Genomic DNA, 14,510 nt, shown 5'->3' on the forward strand with positions numbered 1-14,510 from the left:
AAAAAAAAATATTTGAAAAAATTAAAAAATATTAGAAATAAAAAAACAAATGAATTATAGATAAAATTAAAACAGAAAATTCAAAAAAAAAACATTTGTAAAAATTAAAAAAACAAAAATTTAAAAAGACAAAATAATAAACAAATAAAATATGAAAAAAATTAACAAAAACATTCAAAATTATAAAAAAAATATTGAAAATAAAGAACAAAAAAATTTTAAATATATATAAAATAAAAATAACTAAAAATTTAAAAAAAATAAAAAAATATTAGAAATAAAAAACAAATGAATTATAGATAAAATTAAAACAGAAAATTCAAAAAAAAAACATTTGTAAAAATTAAATAAATAAAAATTTAAAAAGACAAAATAATAAACAAATAAAATATGAAAAAAATTAACAAAAACATTCAAAATAATAAAAAAAATTATAAAAAAAATATTGAAAATAAAGAACAAAAAAAATTTTAAATATATATAAAATAAAAATATTTAAAAAATATATAAAATAAAAAAAAGAATTTAAAAAAATTAAAAAGAAATAAAAGTTATTTTTGCACAAAAAATTGAATAAATAAGTTTTTAAAATATGTACAAAATAATAAAATAAATAAAATGAAATAATAAAATTGTAATAATAGTATCTTGTAATAATTTTATTATTGTAATAATTATAATTGTAATAATTTTATTATTAAAAAGATTATAATTGAAAAAATAACAAGTTTAAAAAAATGTAAGAATCATATAAAAAATAAACAAATAAATAAAAAATTAAATGGTAAAAAAAGTAAGAATGAAATAAAAAAGTAATTAAAAAACAAAATAAATTAAAGTTATCAATAAAAAATATTTTTTAATAAAAAAATTAAAAAATAATATAAAAAAATTAAAATATAATACAATTACAAAAAAAAAAAAAATATAATAAAAGAGAAAGGTACATACATACATACAAATGTAAGGTACGGATACAAAAATGCGCAATTTCGTTTATTATAACGACGAAACAAAACGACAACACACAGAACTAAAATAAATATAATAAATCACGCAAAAAATATTAAAAACAAAAATATCCTTGATTGAACGACAAAAAGTATGCATAAAAGTTCTCAACAAAATTATGGCATTTAACTCATTGATTAAATTAACATACCTACACACGACAACAACAACAACAACACTCACAGTGTACACAATGTGAAATGAAACAACAATTTTCGGTTTTATATTTTCTCGCATAATTCAAAACGCTGCGCACGTCTGCACCCACACGCCGTCACCACAACAGATGCCACTGCTATTTGTAACCTAAAAAAAGACAATGCAGCCGAAAAGCTGCCGCGGAGAGCAAGCGGGTGGGGCGGATGGGTGCAGGCGTGACAGCGCTTTTCATAAATGCCTCTTTATTGACAAATTCGCATTAAAAACAAAGCAAAGTAAATAATCACATTTTTTGTTTTTAGTTTTCGTAAACAATTCGTTTAAAACATATATATTTTTGTTGTTGCAACATTTTCAATAATAATTTTTATAATTAATTCCTTTCAATAAATAAAATCGCCTAACAATACGATTTGCATTAAATTTATATAAAGTAAATTGTTTATTATTTTAATTAGAATTTAACTTAGTTTGTTCTTTTGGAATATGCAAAAATCAAGCGCAAGTTTACAATGTGTGGCAATGATATGCAAACTTTATTTTTTTGGGTTGTGGCATTTAACGTTTTAATAAATTCAACAAAAAAAGCAAAGTTTTATAAACTCAATGATTTTAATGAATTGCAATTTTCATTTCATATTTGTACATTATATGTGTGCCGAGAAGGGGTGACTATACTTAACTGTAAATAATACAAAAAAATTGCTATGTAAACGCAGCAGAATGTTAGGGGTATTCACGTAGAGCAGCTAAATGGTAAATTTTGAAAAATTTAGTAAAAGAAAAACTGAAAATAACATAAAATGCAATAAAAATAAATAAAAAACTAAAAAAAAAAATAAGAATAAAATATAAAAAAAAAAAAAAAAAAATAAAAATTAATAAACAAAAATAACATTAATAAAATTGAAGTATAAAAACAAAAATTTATAAAAAATTAAAAAATATATAAGAAAAATTAAAACAAAAATTTGATTTAAAAATTGTTTATCAATTAATAACAAATAATTTTTTATCGATTAATAAAAAAAATAAAAAAAAAAAATTAAAAAAGTTTGATTTATTAAAATTGTAATCGATTAATAAAAAATTTAATCAAAGTTAAATAAATAAAAATAAATAAAAAACTAAAAAAAAAATATAAAAAAATAAAAATTAATAAACAAAAATAACATTAATAAAATTGAAATATAAAAACAAAATTTTATAAAAAATTAAAAAAAAATATAAGAAAAATTAAAACAAAAATTTGATTTAAAATTTTTTTATCGATTAATAAAAAAATAATTTTTTATCGATTAAACAAAAAATAAATTTAAAAAAATAGATTATTAAAAAATTAAATCAAAATTAAATAAATAAAAATTAATAAAAAAATGTCAACCAAAAAAATTTAAAAAAAAAAATATTAAAAAAAAATACAAAAAACATAAAAAAAGTACTAATTTTTTTTTTTAATTTTTACTGTTTTATGTTAATTATATTATTCTATTTACTATTTCTTATTTCTTCATAATTAATTTTTTCAATTTAAAAGTTTTAAGTTTTTATAATTTTAAAATGCATCATATTTAATGTAAAAAAAATATTAAAATTATGTAAGTAATATGCCGTATGAAGACTAGTGTTGAAAATGTTCATAATACTGTTTTATTTAATGAAAAAAAGATTTTTAATATTGAAAGATTGTTTAAAAAAAGTATTATTGAGGTTATGAGATGACTTGTATGGCAACATAATTTGATAATTATTGGTTTTAATCGTTATTAAACAGAAAATATATGTATAAAAATTATAAAATTAAAATATTAAAAATTATATATATGTAATAGAAATAGAAAGTTATATATATTTAATAGAAATAAAAATATTTGAAAATTTTTTAATTGTTTTTATTTATTATTTAGAGAAAATCATTGTGTAAGAGAGAAGTTATGAGTTTGTTTTATAAAGAAATAAATAAAATTGTATTTATTAAAAAAAAAAATGAAATGAAATTTTAATTATAAAAAAATTTAATTATAAAAATATGCAAAAAGCAAAAATTAAGTGAATTAAAAAGATTGGAAATATTAAAGTAGAAATCTTAATATTAATTAATAAAAAAAGTTTTTGAATTTGTAAAATATGTGAAAGTGAAAACAAAAAATCAAACTTATCAGTATTTTTTTAGTAAATAGAGGTAAAACTTAATATGCTTACGTGAATACCCCATTTCTATATAAAAAAAAAATAAAAAAAAGTGTTAGCTAACGCGGAAATACCTAAATTTAGAGCTAAAACAATTAAGCGCCTAAAACTATACATCGACTTTGTCAATGCAACAATTTTTCATGGCAGCTTTTAGGCGCTCAAGCTTACTTTTTCACATTAAAACCATAACAATTGTTAAAACTCCCTTGTTTATTTATATATATATTTTTTTTTTTAAGAAACTTTTATGCATACTTTTAACAGCCAATTATTTCACATAATGCAATACAATATTTAGTTTATGAATTTCGACAAAATAAATCACTTTAAATAAAAAAGTATAAAACCTAACTTATAATGGAATAAAAAATAGAAAAGAATTACATGGGATCTAAAAATGTTGTGTAAAAGTGCAAATGCTATTACATAAACTGACTCGTACATGTACATATATACTATATAATTTACAACAGCGATTGAAACAGACGTAAGACGTACAAGCTGTTGGGTGCACGACGCAATAGTTGTCTTTTGCTGTCTTTTTATGTTTTTTGTTTTGGTCACACTGACGATTGAGCATATTTTAATGAAATTTGATTTCTTTTATTTATAGTAAATTATCAGTGATTGATTTTAAGGTCTTTTACTACTTAGAGTTACATTAAATACACGGTAATTTTTTTGGTCGTTTTCATTTTTACTTAAATATAGATATATATAGTATATTCATATTCATATAAGCTTCCTTGTTACCCCTTGAATGCATTTAATAATATTATTATTTTTTGTTATAATTAAATATTTTTTCTCATTAGTCGTTTTTAAGTATGTGTATGTGTGGTAGTAGAAAAGCGTTTTGCTTGCAACAAAATGTGTTGGTTATTTTTTCCATACTGGAAGATAGAGAAATAAATCAAAAAATAAAATATACAATATTTTATAATGAAAATAAAAATACTTTGTTTTATTTTCTATAAACACACATACATACAAGAGAGAGAGGGATAAATTTAATTCATGCAGACAGATATAGCGCATACAATTTGGTTAATACAAGTTAACGAGAAATGGTGAAGGTGGCGAGAATATAGTAAGTGTGGTGAGTATTTAGCACATGCAAGCGGAGAAAAGGGGGAGAGCAATGTAATAATCCGAAAATTTAAACGTACAAAATGGCATATTCACATATCATAAGCTACGCTGAATTACGTATGCATTTCGAACAATAATTTATGCGATAAATATAATTTTTAAGAATGTTAAAAATATAAAAAAAGAAAAATATAATAAAAAATTTAAAGTCGACATACCATATATTAAATTTTAAACGTAATGATAATATTAAAAATTGTTACAAAAACATATATGTGACCTGGTCTACGGAAAGGGGGCTTAGGTGTCAAAAAATCAATTTTCACATTTTAGTTCATTTGGATGGAAGATGAGATGCTTTTCACGTGATAGAATCCAAAAAGTCATAACTAGTTTTCGCACGTTAGCTCCCTTTTCGTAGACCAGGTCACATATATAAATAATTAGCAAAAGTAAAAAAAAAATAAAAATGGAATTAATGAAAACAAATGAAATCAATACTAAAGAGTTTTGAAAAAATTATAAAAATTTTATGTATAAGACAGCAATAAAAATGCATAATAATGAATAAAAAACTATAATAAATATTAATAAAATAATATATAAAATTTAAATATAAAAAATAAAAAAGGAATAATAATTGAACTAAAAAAAGGAGATTAAAAAATAATCATAATGAATAAAAAACAAATAAATATATAAAAAATTTATCAAGCACAAAAAAATAAAAGGAGGTAAATAAAAAATAATTATAGCTCAAATAAATAATAATAAATAAGATTTCTAAAAAAAAAATATTAATTAAAAACAAAAAAATAATAAAAATAACAAAACAAGAATAAAATAAAATTTCAAAAACCAAAATAAAAAAATTAATAAAATAAAATTTCAATAACCAAAATAAAAAAATTAAAAATGTGGTAGGGAAAAAATATATAATAATAAGTATAAAAAACATAAACTTTTCAATATTAATTAGGATTTAAAAAATTAGTACACATTTGCTAAAGAAAACAAGAACGATTTAAAATTAAAAAAATACAAATATTATATTAAACATTAGCAACCACAAGCGTCTAAAAATAAGTGCATTGCCTATATTGAGATAAGCCTTTTTTAAAACAAAATCATAATTAACTAGAAGCGGTGTTAGTGGTAGAGTCAAATAAAAAGTTATATATAAATAATCACATATGATTTTCTAACGTGTGTTATATATTGTCTCAAAAATGCTAAAAAATCAGACCAACAATTAAAGAAGTAGTAGTAGTAGTAAGAATCATCAATCGAAAGCGTTCCAATGTATTCCAAGAAAGCGAGGTTTCATATATCTAACGAAGCTAAATCGGAATTTATAGCAAGAAACTTTGAAAAAAAGACGGTCATCACTCGGCTTTGCACGAAATTCATCAGGTCTTTGAAGATGTCTTAAAAATAATAGCAACTCTCAATTTGCCAAATAATGGAAAAGCGAACCCTCGACCGAACAAAAGTAGTATTTTTTCTATATCAAAAACTTTTTAGATAAATCTGTTTAATAGCAAAATCGACTTATTTCTGGATATTGAACTAAATATAATTTTTCCGGAAGATTGAGTCATAAGTAAACAAAATATGTACTTCGTTTTTTCGAAGTTGGTCTCTAAAATCGAAATATTTGTCTTCGAATTTCGAAATTTAGTTTACTGAAAATGTGTACACTTTCACAACCGTGCCATTCCAGTACTTATCCAAAATTGGCCATTGGACCAGTATTTATCGAAATACAATTTTTTTTTTCGAACATCTAACTTTGACCCCTTATAGCACCTTTTATATAAACTTGATCTAAAAATGTTATATAGCATAGAAATAATAGGGAAAGGTAGTTTATACCAATATTTTTTATTTCGTAATGACTATATTATGTAATTAATATATGTATATTGAAAAAAAATTTCGAACTTCGAATGCAAATATTTTAATTTTGGAAGCCAACTTCAGAAATCGAAAAACAAAACAAGTAAAAATACTTATTAAATACTTAAAAAGTAAAAATACTTATTACTCAATCTCTCGGAAAAAACTAATTTGGTTCAATACCCAGCCGAGTGTTGTACAGTGTAAAGAAGAAGAAATATTAAAATAACACACTAGAGCAGTAGGTCACTAAAACAACTAACATCATAGCATTTTTATGGAAAGACTAGATAAAAGATTTAAAACAACAACTAAAATGATATCAGATAAATTATTGAATATATATAACAGTACTAATTGTTTATATCAATTCATAAAAGCCCTATAATAAATACTAATTAATTAAATTAAACTACAACGGTACTTAAAAACGTTTAAGCGCAAAATTAAAACAGCAAAAAATGCATTCCAAAGAACAAGGAGCAGAAAATTTGGATAAACGCCAACTTACAAAAATCTATAATAAACTCAAGTAACTAAGTTAGCTGTAGTAACTTTAGCATACTTAATGCTAAGACGCAGAATAAAAGAACACATAAGAGTTAAAGAAATACAAACAGCATCGCTGAGCTTACCTTCTTCATCGGCATTGAGCAATGGATCGAACGCCTCCAGCACGCTGACGCGCGAACTGCAAGAGAGTAGAAATAATGAATTAAAAAGAAAGTTTTGAAACAAATATTTTCAAGCGCATACTCATCCTCCTGACTAAGATCGATTAAATCGTTGCCGGTGCGTTGTGGCTTGCGCGCAGGCGGTGTCTGACGGCGTAAACCTGCAGCGCCGCCATTACTGCCATTCGGCACAATCGCTGCGGCGGCAGATTGCGACTTGGCTAGCGGCAGAGGCGCCGCGGCGACTGCGATATTGCCCGCTGCTGCTGCTGCTGATGCTGGAGCTGCTGACATATGCGCTGCGCCATAGTAGGGCGTAGAGTTGCCGGGCATGACGCCGTATTGAAAACCATATGGTGAAACCGTTGACGGAAATTGTGGTGGCGTAAAAGCGGCAGCTGCTGCGGCTGTTGCCGGCGCGCTCTGCGTGTAGTTGGCAGCATGTGTTGGCGCTGCAAAGCCACCCACTGTAGGCACATAACCGGCACGCGCTTGTGCCGCTGTATATGCCACACCGGGCGGCATGATGGCTGCCATATATTGTTGTTGCAGCTGTTGTTGTTGTTGATAATACTGCTGCTGCTGTTGCTGCTGCTGTAACGGCATATTGTAGAGTTTCTGCAAACCTTCGCTGGTTAACGGTACTTTCTGCTGCTGTTGCGTCGGCGTAAAAGGCACCAACTGCATGCTATTGGCAGCAGCAGCGCCACCTGCTGCCGCCGCATAGTGTTGCAAAGCGGCCGCATTGTGTTGAGGCGTGGCCGCCAGTGGCGGCGGTTGTCGATAACTCGCTGCCGCATGCATGGGTGTAATGGGCGTGGCAGCGACCGGACCAAATGGCACCAAAGCCGTTTGTGGCGTCGCTGTTTGCAGCTTCTGCAAGTCTTCTATTAATTTCTCCAATGTGTTCGGTTGCGCCTCCTTAGCGGTGGGACTGGAGAATGAAATGAGATCGTTTTCGGGCAGCGTTGCTGGTGGCGTTTTGGAGCGTTCACGTGAAGCGGCCGTTACAGCGGCCACATTCAACGAGATATTATTATTCGCCTCCGAGTGGCGACGACTCGGCGGTATTGGCGGCGTCGTTGTGGCCAGGTCATTCGAATTGCCGCGCGATTGCTGGTAGCGCGTACGCAATTGCGCATAGAAAGCTTTCGCCGATTCGGTCGATTGCTGGCGCTGTTGTAGGGAATGTGTATGTTGTTGTTGTTGAAAGGTAGGCGATTGCGTCTGTGCGCGTTCGCTGTAATAATGCGCAGCAGTGCCATACTTCTTGGCACGATGACAATCGTCGAGCACCTGTTGCTCCAAACTCAAAGCGGTAGCTTTAGCCAAATCCTCCTGGAATTGTTTATCATAATCGACCTCCGATTGATTGGACATCGTTGCAGTAGGCAGTCGGCTGTGTGGATTATGGTGTAATCTGTGAAGATAAGAAATGAAAATTATTATCAAAGGAAAACAAGAAAATAAAACTCACATGGGTGTGTGTAAATAAAATAAAATAAAATAAAAATAAAATAAAATAAAATAAATTAAAATAAAATAAAATAAATTAAAATAAAATAAATTAAATTCAAACAAAATAAAATAAAATAAATTAAATTAAATTAAATTAAATTAAAATAAAATAAAATAAAAACAAAATAAAACTTTATTTTTGTTATACTCGTTACTAATGTTTTATTCCTATTCTGCATACGAAAATAAAATAAATTAAAATAAAATAATATAAAATAAAATAAAATAAAATAAAAAAATAAATTAAAATAAAATAATATAAAATAAAATAAAATAAAGTAAATTAAATTAAAATAAAATAAAAATAAAAATAAAAATAAAAAATTCTTTATTTTTGTTATACTCGTTACTAATGTTTTATTCCTATTCTGCATACGAAAAATATTTGCGTATTTGCCTGCTAAGTGTTTGATTATCAATTAATGACTGTTTTATACATTCTTGACAACAAAACCTCAAATTGCCAAATACTGTTTTGGCTCCCCAATACACACCAGCTGTGGCTTTTCACACCAAATACAAACTGCAGCTAAAATTCTAAATATTGAACGAAATTCCGACGCGAACCCCCACTAAAAAGCAAAATGCAATAACAACAACAATAACATGTAGTCATATAGCCAATCGCATTTAATCAGTTTGTAGCGATTACTTTTGATAATATACGTTGCTGCTTTTATCTAATTGAATTCATAAAAAGCATAATACATATAAAAAACAGACCTAAACACACATACAGATACAAATATAAATTTGATGATAACACAAATGCAGAATAGAGTGTGAAATGTTTGTTAAAATGCGCTGTCTGATAAATGTGATTAGAAGAAATGTGAAATGTTAATTGCCGTTGGGAACAGTTAGAAGTGCCGTAAGTACAGGTGAGTAAATAATAACTGTCTGTGGAAATGTATATGTAAATGGTGCTTTTTATGCCTACTAATGGGTGCTCTAGCGTTGTAGAAAAAAGTAGAAAATTCATAGTAAGTATAATTGATCACTGAGTGTTGCTTTAATGAAGCGTAAATAATAATTAGAGTGCTTTTTAAGCGGAAAATGTGCATATGAATTTTTATAAAATGTTTATAAAATGTATTTCACCGGATTATATATTGGTGTTTTTCTCCTTTGTTAACAGATATGCAAGTGATGAAATCAGTTATCGAGGCTTTGAGAGTGATTTGCAGTTTTGTTTTTGTAAATTAGGCACTTTAGAGATACACTTTACACAAAATTATTTTACACTTTTTGCACGAAATTATAATATTTAATTTTATAATCACCTTATCACAATATTTTTTGCAGGTTATGATCGTTATGACTCAATAAAACAAATTTTTTATAGATAGATTATAGTATTTCACACTGCTAAAGCAACATAATTTTTATAAAATAATTAATTACAGCTTAAACAACAAAAAAATAATAAATAATAATTTTTTGTTTGTAAAAAAATAATAAAAAATAAATTTTTTGTAGGTTATGAGATTTTTAACTCACTAAAAATTAATTTTCTAATTATGCTGTTATAAGTTATTGAGAGAGTTTCTTTAATGCTTATTTAACTTAGTTAATTCGACAAAATATTTATAAACTAGTTAATTACAACTTAAACTACAAAAACAACAATACGCAGCACATCATAATCTCCATTCATACATAATTACAAATTTACATCAATTAAAATATGGCGCAAAGCCTCATTTTATAAACAAATCGCATACAACATATGTATGTACATTATCAGCTGTTTTTTTTTTTATTTCAATAAAAAGTCTAGACTTATCGCTGCAGCATGCTTTATAATTGCGTAAAAACCCAGAAGCGCGACAAAACCGCAAGGGACGAGCAAACCTCAAAACTGATAAGTCTTGTACGAAGTAGGTTTTGAGTAACTGAGCCCATTTTAAAAGGGGCTTGTTGAGATAAACAAATGTAGAGTGTTGCAAAAAGCAATATGAAGCAATTATATGAAATGTTTGGGTAACCGTTACAACAACAAAAACAATAATAATAATATAAAATACAAAAATAGTAATGATAACAAACAAAGTTTAAGTAAATATTCGAAAAAAAAATAATAATTTCGAAGAATTTTGAAAACCTCAATAAAATATAAAAAAATATTTTGAGAAACTGAATAAAATATTAAAAATAATTTAAAAAAACTTTTTTGAAACTAAATATAATATTATAAATGATTTCGAATCGTTGTGAGAAACACAATAAAATATTAAAAATAATTTCAAATCATTTTGAGAAACCAATATAATATTGTATCTTTTAGTTGTAAACCATGTTCAGTAAATCGTTAACTTTTAATATTGACACATACCAAAATTATGTTTTTTTTTTAATTTTGAGTAAATAAATACACTTTAGTATATACACACACATATATATATACATATGTATATGCATTTATGATTCATAATTGGCTATATTCTGACTTTATTATTTTCTATTTCATTCTATTTTCCTTAAACAAACAATTTCTCTATTTAAGTTTACTTCAATATCGAATCCAATTAATCGTATTGAATTGAAAGAAATTGATTTGAAGGCGGGTACATACACTTTCCGTCTATTTTTAGGTCAAACATTGACGATAAACAGACGTTGCACAATCAGAGGCAAGATATCAATGAAATCGACATGGCACAACAACGCGCCAACACAAACAACGTAAATGTAATAACAAAAAACTAAAAAAAAAAATATATAAAAGAAAAGAGGTAACAAGAGGTAGGCAATACTTTGTGATGGTGTTCTACAGATGGTCTATAAGTAAAAATTAAAGGCCTTGAATGTATTTGTAAACAAAAATAAGTCAATAATGTGTATGTGTATGTGAATATAAACAATAAAATATACAATAACAGTATTGTTATAAAGTCAATATGCAGTGAATTTATTTTTTGCCTAGGGTTTGCGAAATTTGAATGAAATGCAAACGATGGTTGTTTATTATTATTATTGTGCTGTTATTGCAGCTGATAAGGTATCACTTTCATGAGAATGCCTATCTGCTCTATAGATTTATAATGCAAATGTCGATTAAGGCTGGTCAAAGCTTAAATCAAACGCATATTGTATGCTTGGAGGCAGGAAATATTGAATACATTGCATGAGTTTTATTATTTATTGTTAGGGTGATAAGCGAGCTTATTTTTGTTTATTTTATATTTAAAAAGTGGAATACGAAATATTATTAATAAGTCTTCCTTCTTTGAAAACAAAAAACTGCACACAACCTCAAAAAAAATAAATATGAATCAACCCACTATATAAAAATAAAATAAAAATTGGACGTGTTGAGTTCTTAAAGAATTCGTGAGTTGTATAAATGTATAAATATGATCAAGTTATCAAATTACCAAGAGAGCAATACGAAATGCACATATCAACCTACATACACATATATTCTTACTAAAACTAACTGGAAAGTCAAAGATGATTTCCAAGCTGAAAGAAAACTGCAAACGAAAGTAAAGCAACTTCACTCTTAAGCATAAGCAGACAGAAAGCATATATGAAAGTGGAAAACTTCAAATAAAATATAACATTAACAAAGTATGTCATAGCTTTGCTCAGTTAGTTATAAAGTAAGCGTGTTAAATCGTTAGAGCAGAGCCATGTACTAACTAACTAACACGGCACACATAAATTTCAATTTGGTCGATTGTTGCAAGCTGATGGTGGCCAACACAACAAAAATAACAACAACAACATTTTAGTGGAACTAATTGCGCCTGCTTCCATGCTTATAGCTGTTTCTATGCATATTTGTATGCGCGTTAAAACTACGTCAGCTCAGTGGCATGAGGATAGGTGCGTGACATTTAAGGCAATCACTCAGGTATTCACTGACTGCAAGGCGTCATCATATATACACACATACACGTGTGTGTGTGTGCAAGCAAAGAAAGTGCGATTATAGCAACCGGCTTGCAACTTTTGCAAATATCCGATTACCTTCGCTTCAGCAGAATAGGAAATACATTCGTACAAATATCATGTGCTTGCAGGTAAACAGCAGCGTTCAACGACACTGCTACAAAAGCTACTAGTATTCATAAAGAAAAATAAAATAACTACCCACATAAATACATATATGTATGTACATATACATATACAGCGATAATTCGCCAACTTCTTGCCCATTGCAGCAATAACTTACCTACTTAAATTTTGGAAATTTATATGACTGCTGCTTTGTACATATGTCTGCACATATAGTTAGTTATATGTACAAAAGTAGTATCGTATATATGCAAGCAGTTAATTGGTTGTCTCCGTGTTTCTAGAGTCCTCTTGTCCAGCTATACGTCTTGGCGTGTGCCGCTTTGTGCTTCAACTCTTTCTTTGATCAAATATTAGTCTTTTGTTTTATAATAGATATAGGTACGTGTGTAATTAATTTTCACTGTCCTACGTCATAGCACTTCACTAGTTATCTATTTGTTGTTGTAGTTTTTTTTTGCTACCTTTTATTTTCTCTAGTCTTGCAAATTTTCACTGCATGCATACACTCCCACTGTGTTTAATACTTTTCCGTTCACAAACTACTTATTTCGCCAAATGCAATTGCAAAATTCAACTTAATCTTACTTTTTAAAAAACTATCTGCACTTTTTCACGCCTTCTAGTCGTTTCGTATCGAAGAATACCACGGCTGTATGCCTAATTTGGCTACCAGTGAGTGGGGGTCATGTAAAAAAATAAGTTAATAAAAAATCGCAACAAACTTTAATGGAAAATATAAAAAATAATCAACTCGCCACCGATTGACGTTTCTGACTGAATTCAAGAAAATTTTTTCTACGATAAGAACAGCAGGCGTTAAAGAAATGTCAAAAACCAAATGACAGCTATCGCCAATTTTGCATTACACTATTCGTCACAAAGCGATTTTCGCCTTAAACAGAGATGCCAAGTCGATTTTTATTTTAATTTAATAATGTTATTTTATGTTTTAAAATTGAGAAGGTGAAATGATTGCACAGAGATTTAAAAAAGAATAATAAAATTTGCATATACGTGTGTATATAATATGGTTGTTTATAGAGCTATTTTCTAAAATGGCTTGGCTTTTAATGGAGCGATGACTCATACGAATTGATTGGAGCAGTCTACGTACTGAAATATCAACAACACAGTGCAATAAATTGAAAAATAAATTAAAGGATTTCAGTAAAGGCTTGCTTGAAATAGAGCGTGAGTTCGTGTATATAAATTCAAAATTATTAAATGAGGCTTGAATTTGCATATAAAGTGCGCTGAAACGTATACTTGTATTTTTTAACGCGTGTTCGCATGTTATGGCGTTCCACCATTACGGGGTGACTATTCGAAACAATTACAAATAGATTTACAAATTTAAAAATGTGTTATTAAAACACAAATTACATGCTTAATATTTAAATCTATTTACTTTATTCCCAGGACAGTCCCGAAAAATTTACCCTAATTTTAATATAACTTAAAGAAACAATTTCAAGAATTATATCCTTAGAGTAAAACCCGGCTAAAAAAGGTATGCCACACAATGCTAAATTAGCAACATTAAAACAACCAGATGTTAATGGTACCTAACCCTTTTTGAAACGGTAAGTAGCTGTTACAAATTTAATAACAGCTTTCTTCTTGATTATTTAAAGGTAAGAAAAACTCAATGACGACATTGACATAGTTCAGCGAATAAAAAGACAGCGGCTGCGCTGACTAGGTTATGTTGCTCGAATGGACGAAAGCACTCCAGCTTTGAAAGTATTCAATGCAGTACGCGCCGTAGGTAGCCGTGGAAGGGGAAGACCTCCACTCCGTTGGAAGGACTAGGTGCAGAAGGACGAGACAGCACGTGAGATTTCCAATTGCCGCCAAACTGCTAAAAGGAGGAATGAATGTCGCGCTGTTGTAAACTCGGCTAAAACCGCGTAAGCAATGTCTACGCCAGTTAAGAAG

At 27.8% G+C, this 14,510-nt stretch overlaps 1 protein-coding gene and 1 long non-coding RNA gene across 7 annotated transcripts in view; one reads left to right on the forward strand and one right to left on the reverse strand.

The window, feature by feature from the left end:
- Window positions 1-13,341, reverse strand: part of LOC105216157 (phosphatidylinositol 4-phosphate 3-kinase C2 domain-containing subunit alpha) — a 41,777-nt gene extending 28,436 nt beyond the window's left edge. Inside the window, exons 1-3 of one of the 6 annotated variants that reach the window (XM_054229419.1) lie at window positions 13,158-13,341; window positions 7,111-8,448; window positions 6,990-7,045 (exon numbers count right to left, since the gene is read on the reverse strand). In XM_054229419.1, the coding sequence (XP_054085394.1) occupies window positions 6,990-7,045; window positions 7,111-8,408 (1,354 nt within the window). In that variant the 5' untranslated portion in view covers window positions 8,409-8,448; window positions 13,158-13,341. The other 5 variants (XM_054229417.1, XM_011190514.3, XM_054229421.1 and 2 more) reach the window with 5 other exon arrangements.
- A 127-nt stretch (window positions 13,342-13,468) lies between these two features.
- LOC128921533 (uncharacterized) lies at window positions 13,469-14,375 on the forward strand. Its single transcript, XR_008470971.1, has 3 exons — window positions 13,469-13,888; window positions 13,992-14,082; window positions 14,207-14,375. It is a non-coding gene; the product is annotated as an uncharacterized LOC128921533 (long non-coding RNA).
- The last annotated feature ends 135 nt before the right edge of the window (window positions 14,376-14,510 follow it).

Source organism: Zeugodacus cucurbitae, chromosome 4, assembly GCF_028554725.1.
Source record: "Zeugodacus cucurbitae isolate PBARC_wt_2022May chromosome 4, idZeuCucr1.2, whole genome shotgun sequence".
Lineage (NCBI taxonomy): Eukaryota > Metazoa > Arthropoda > Insecta > Diptera > Tephritidae > Zeugodacus > Zeugodacus cucurbitae.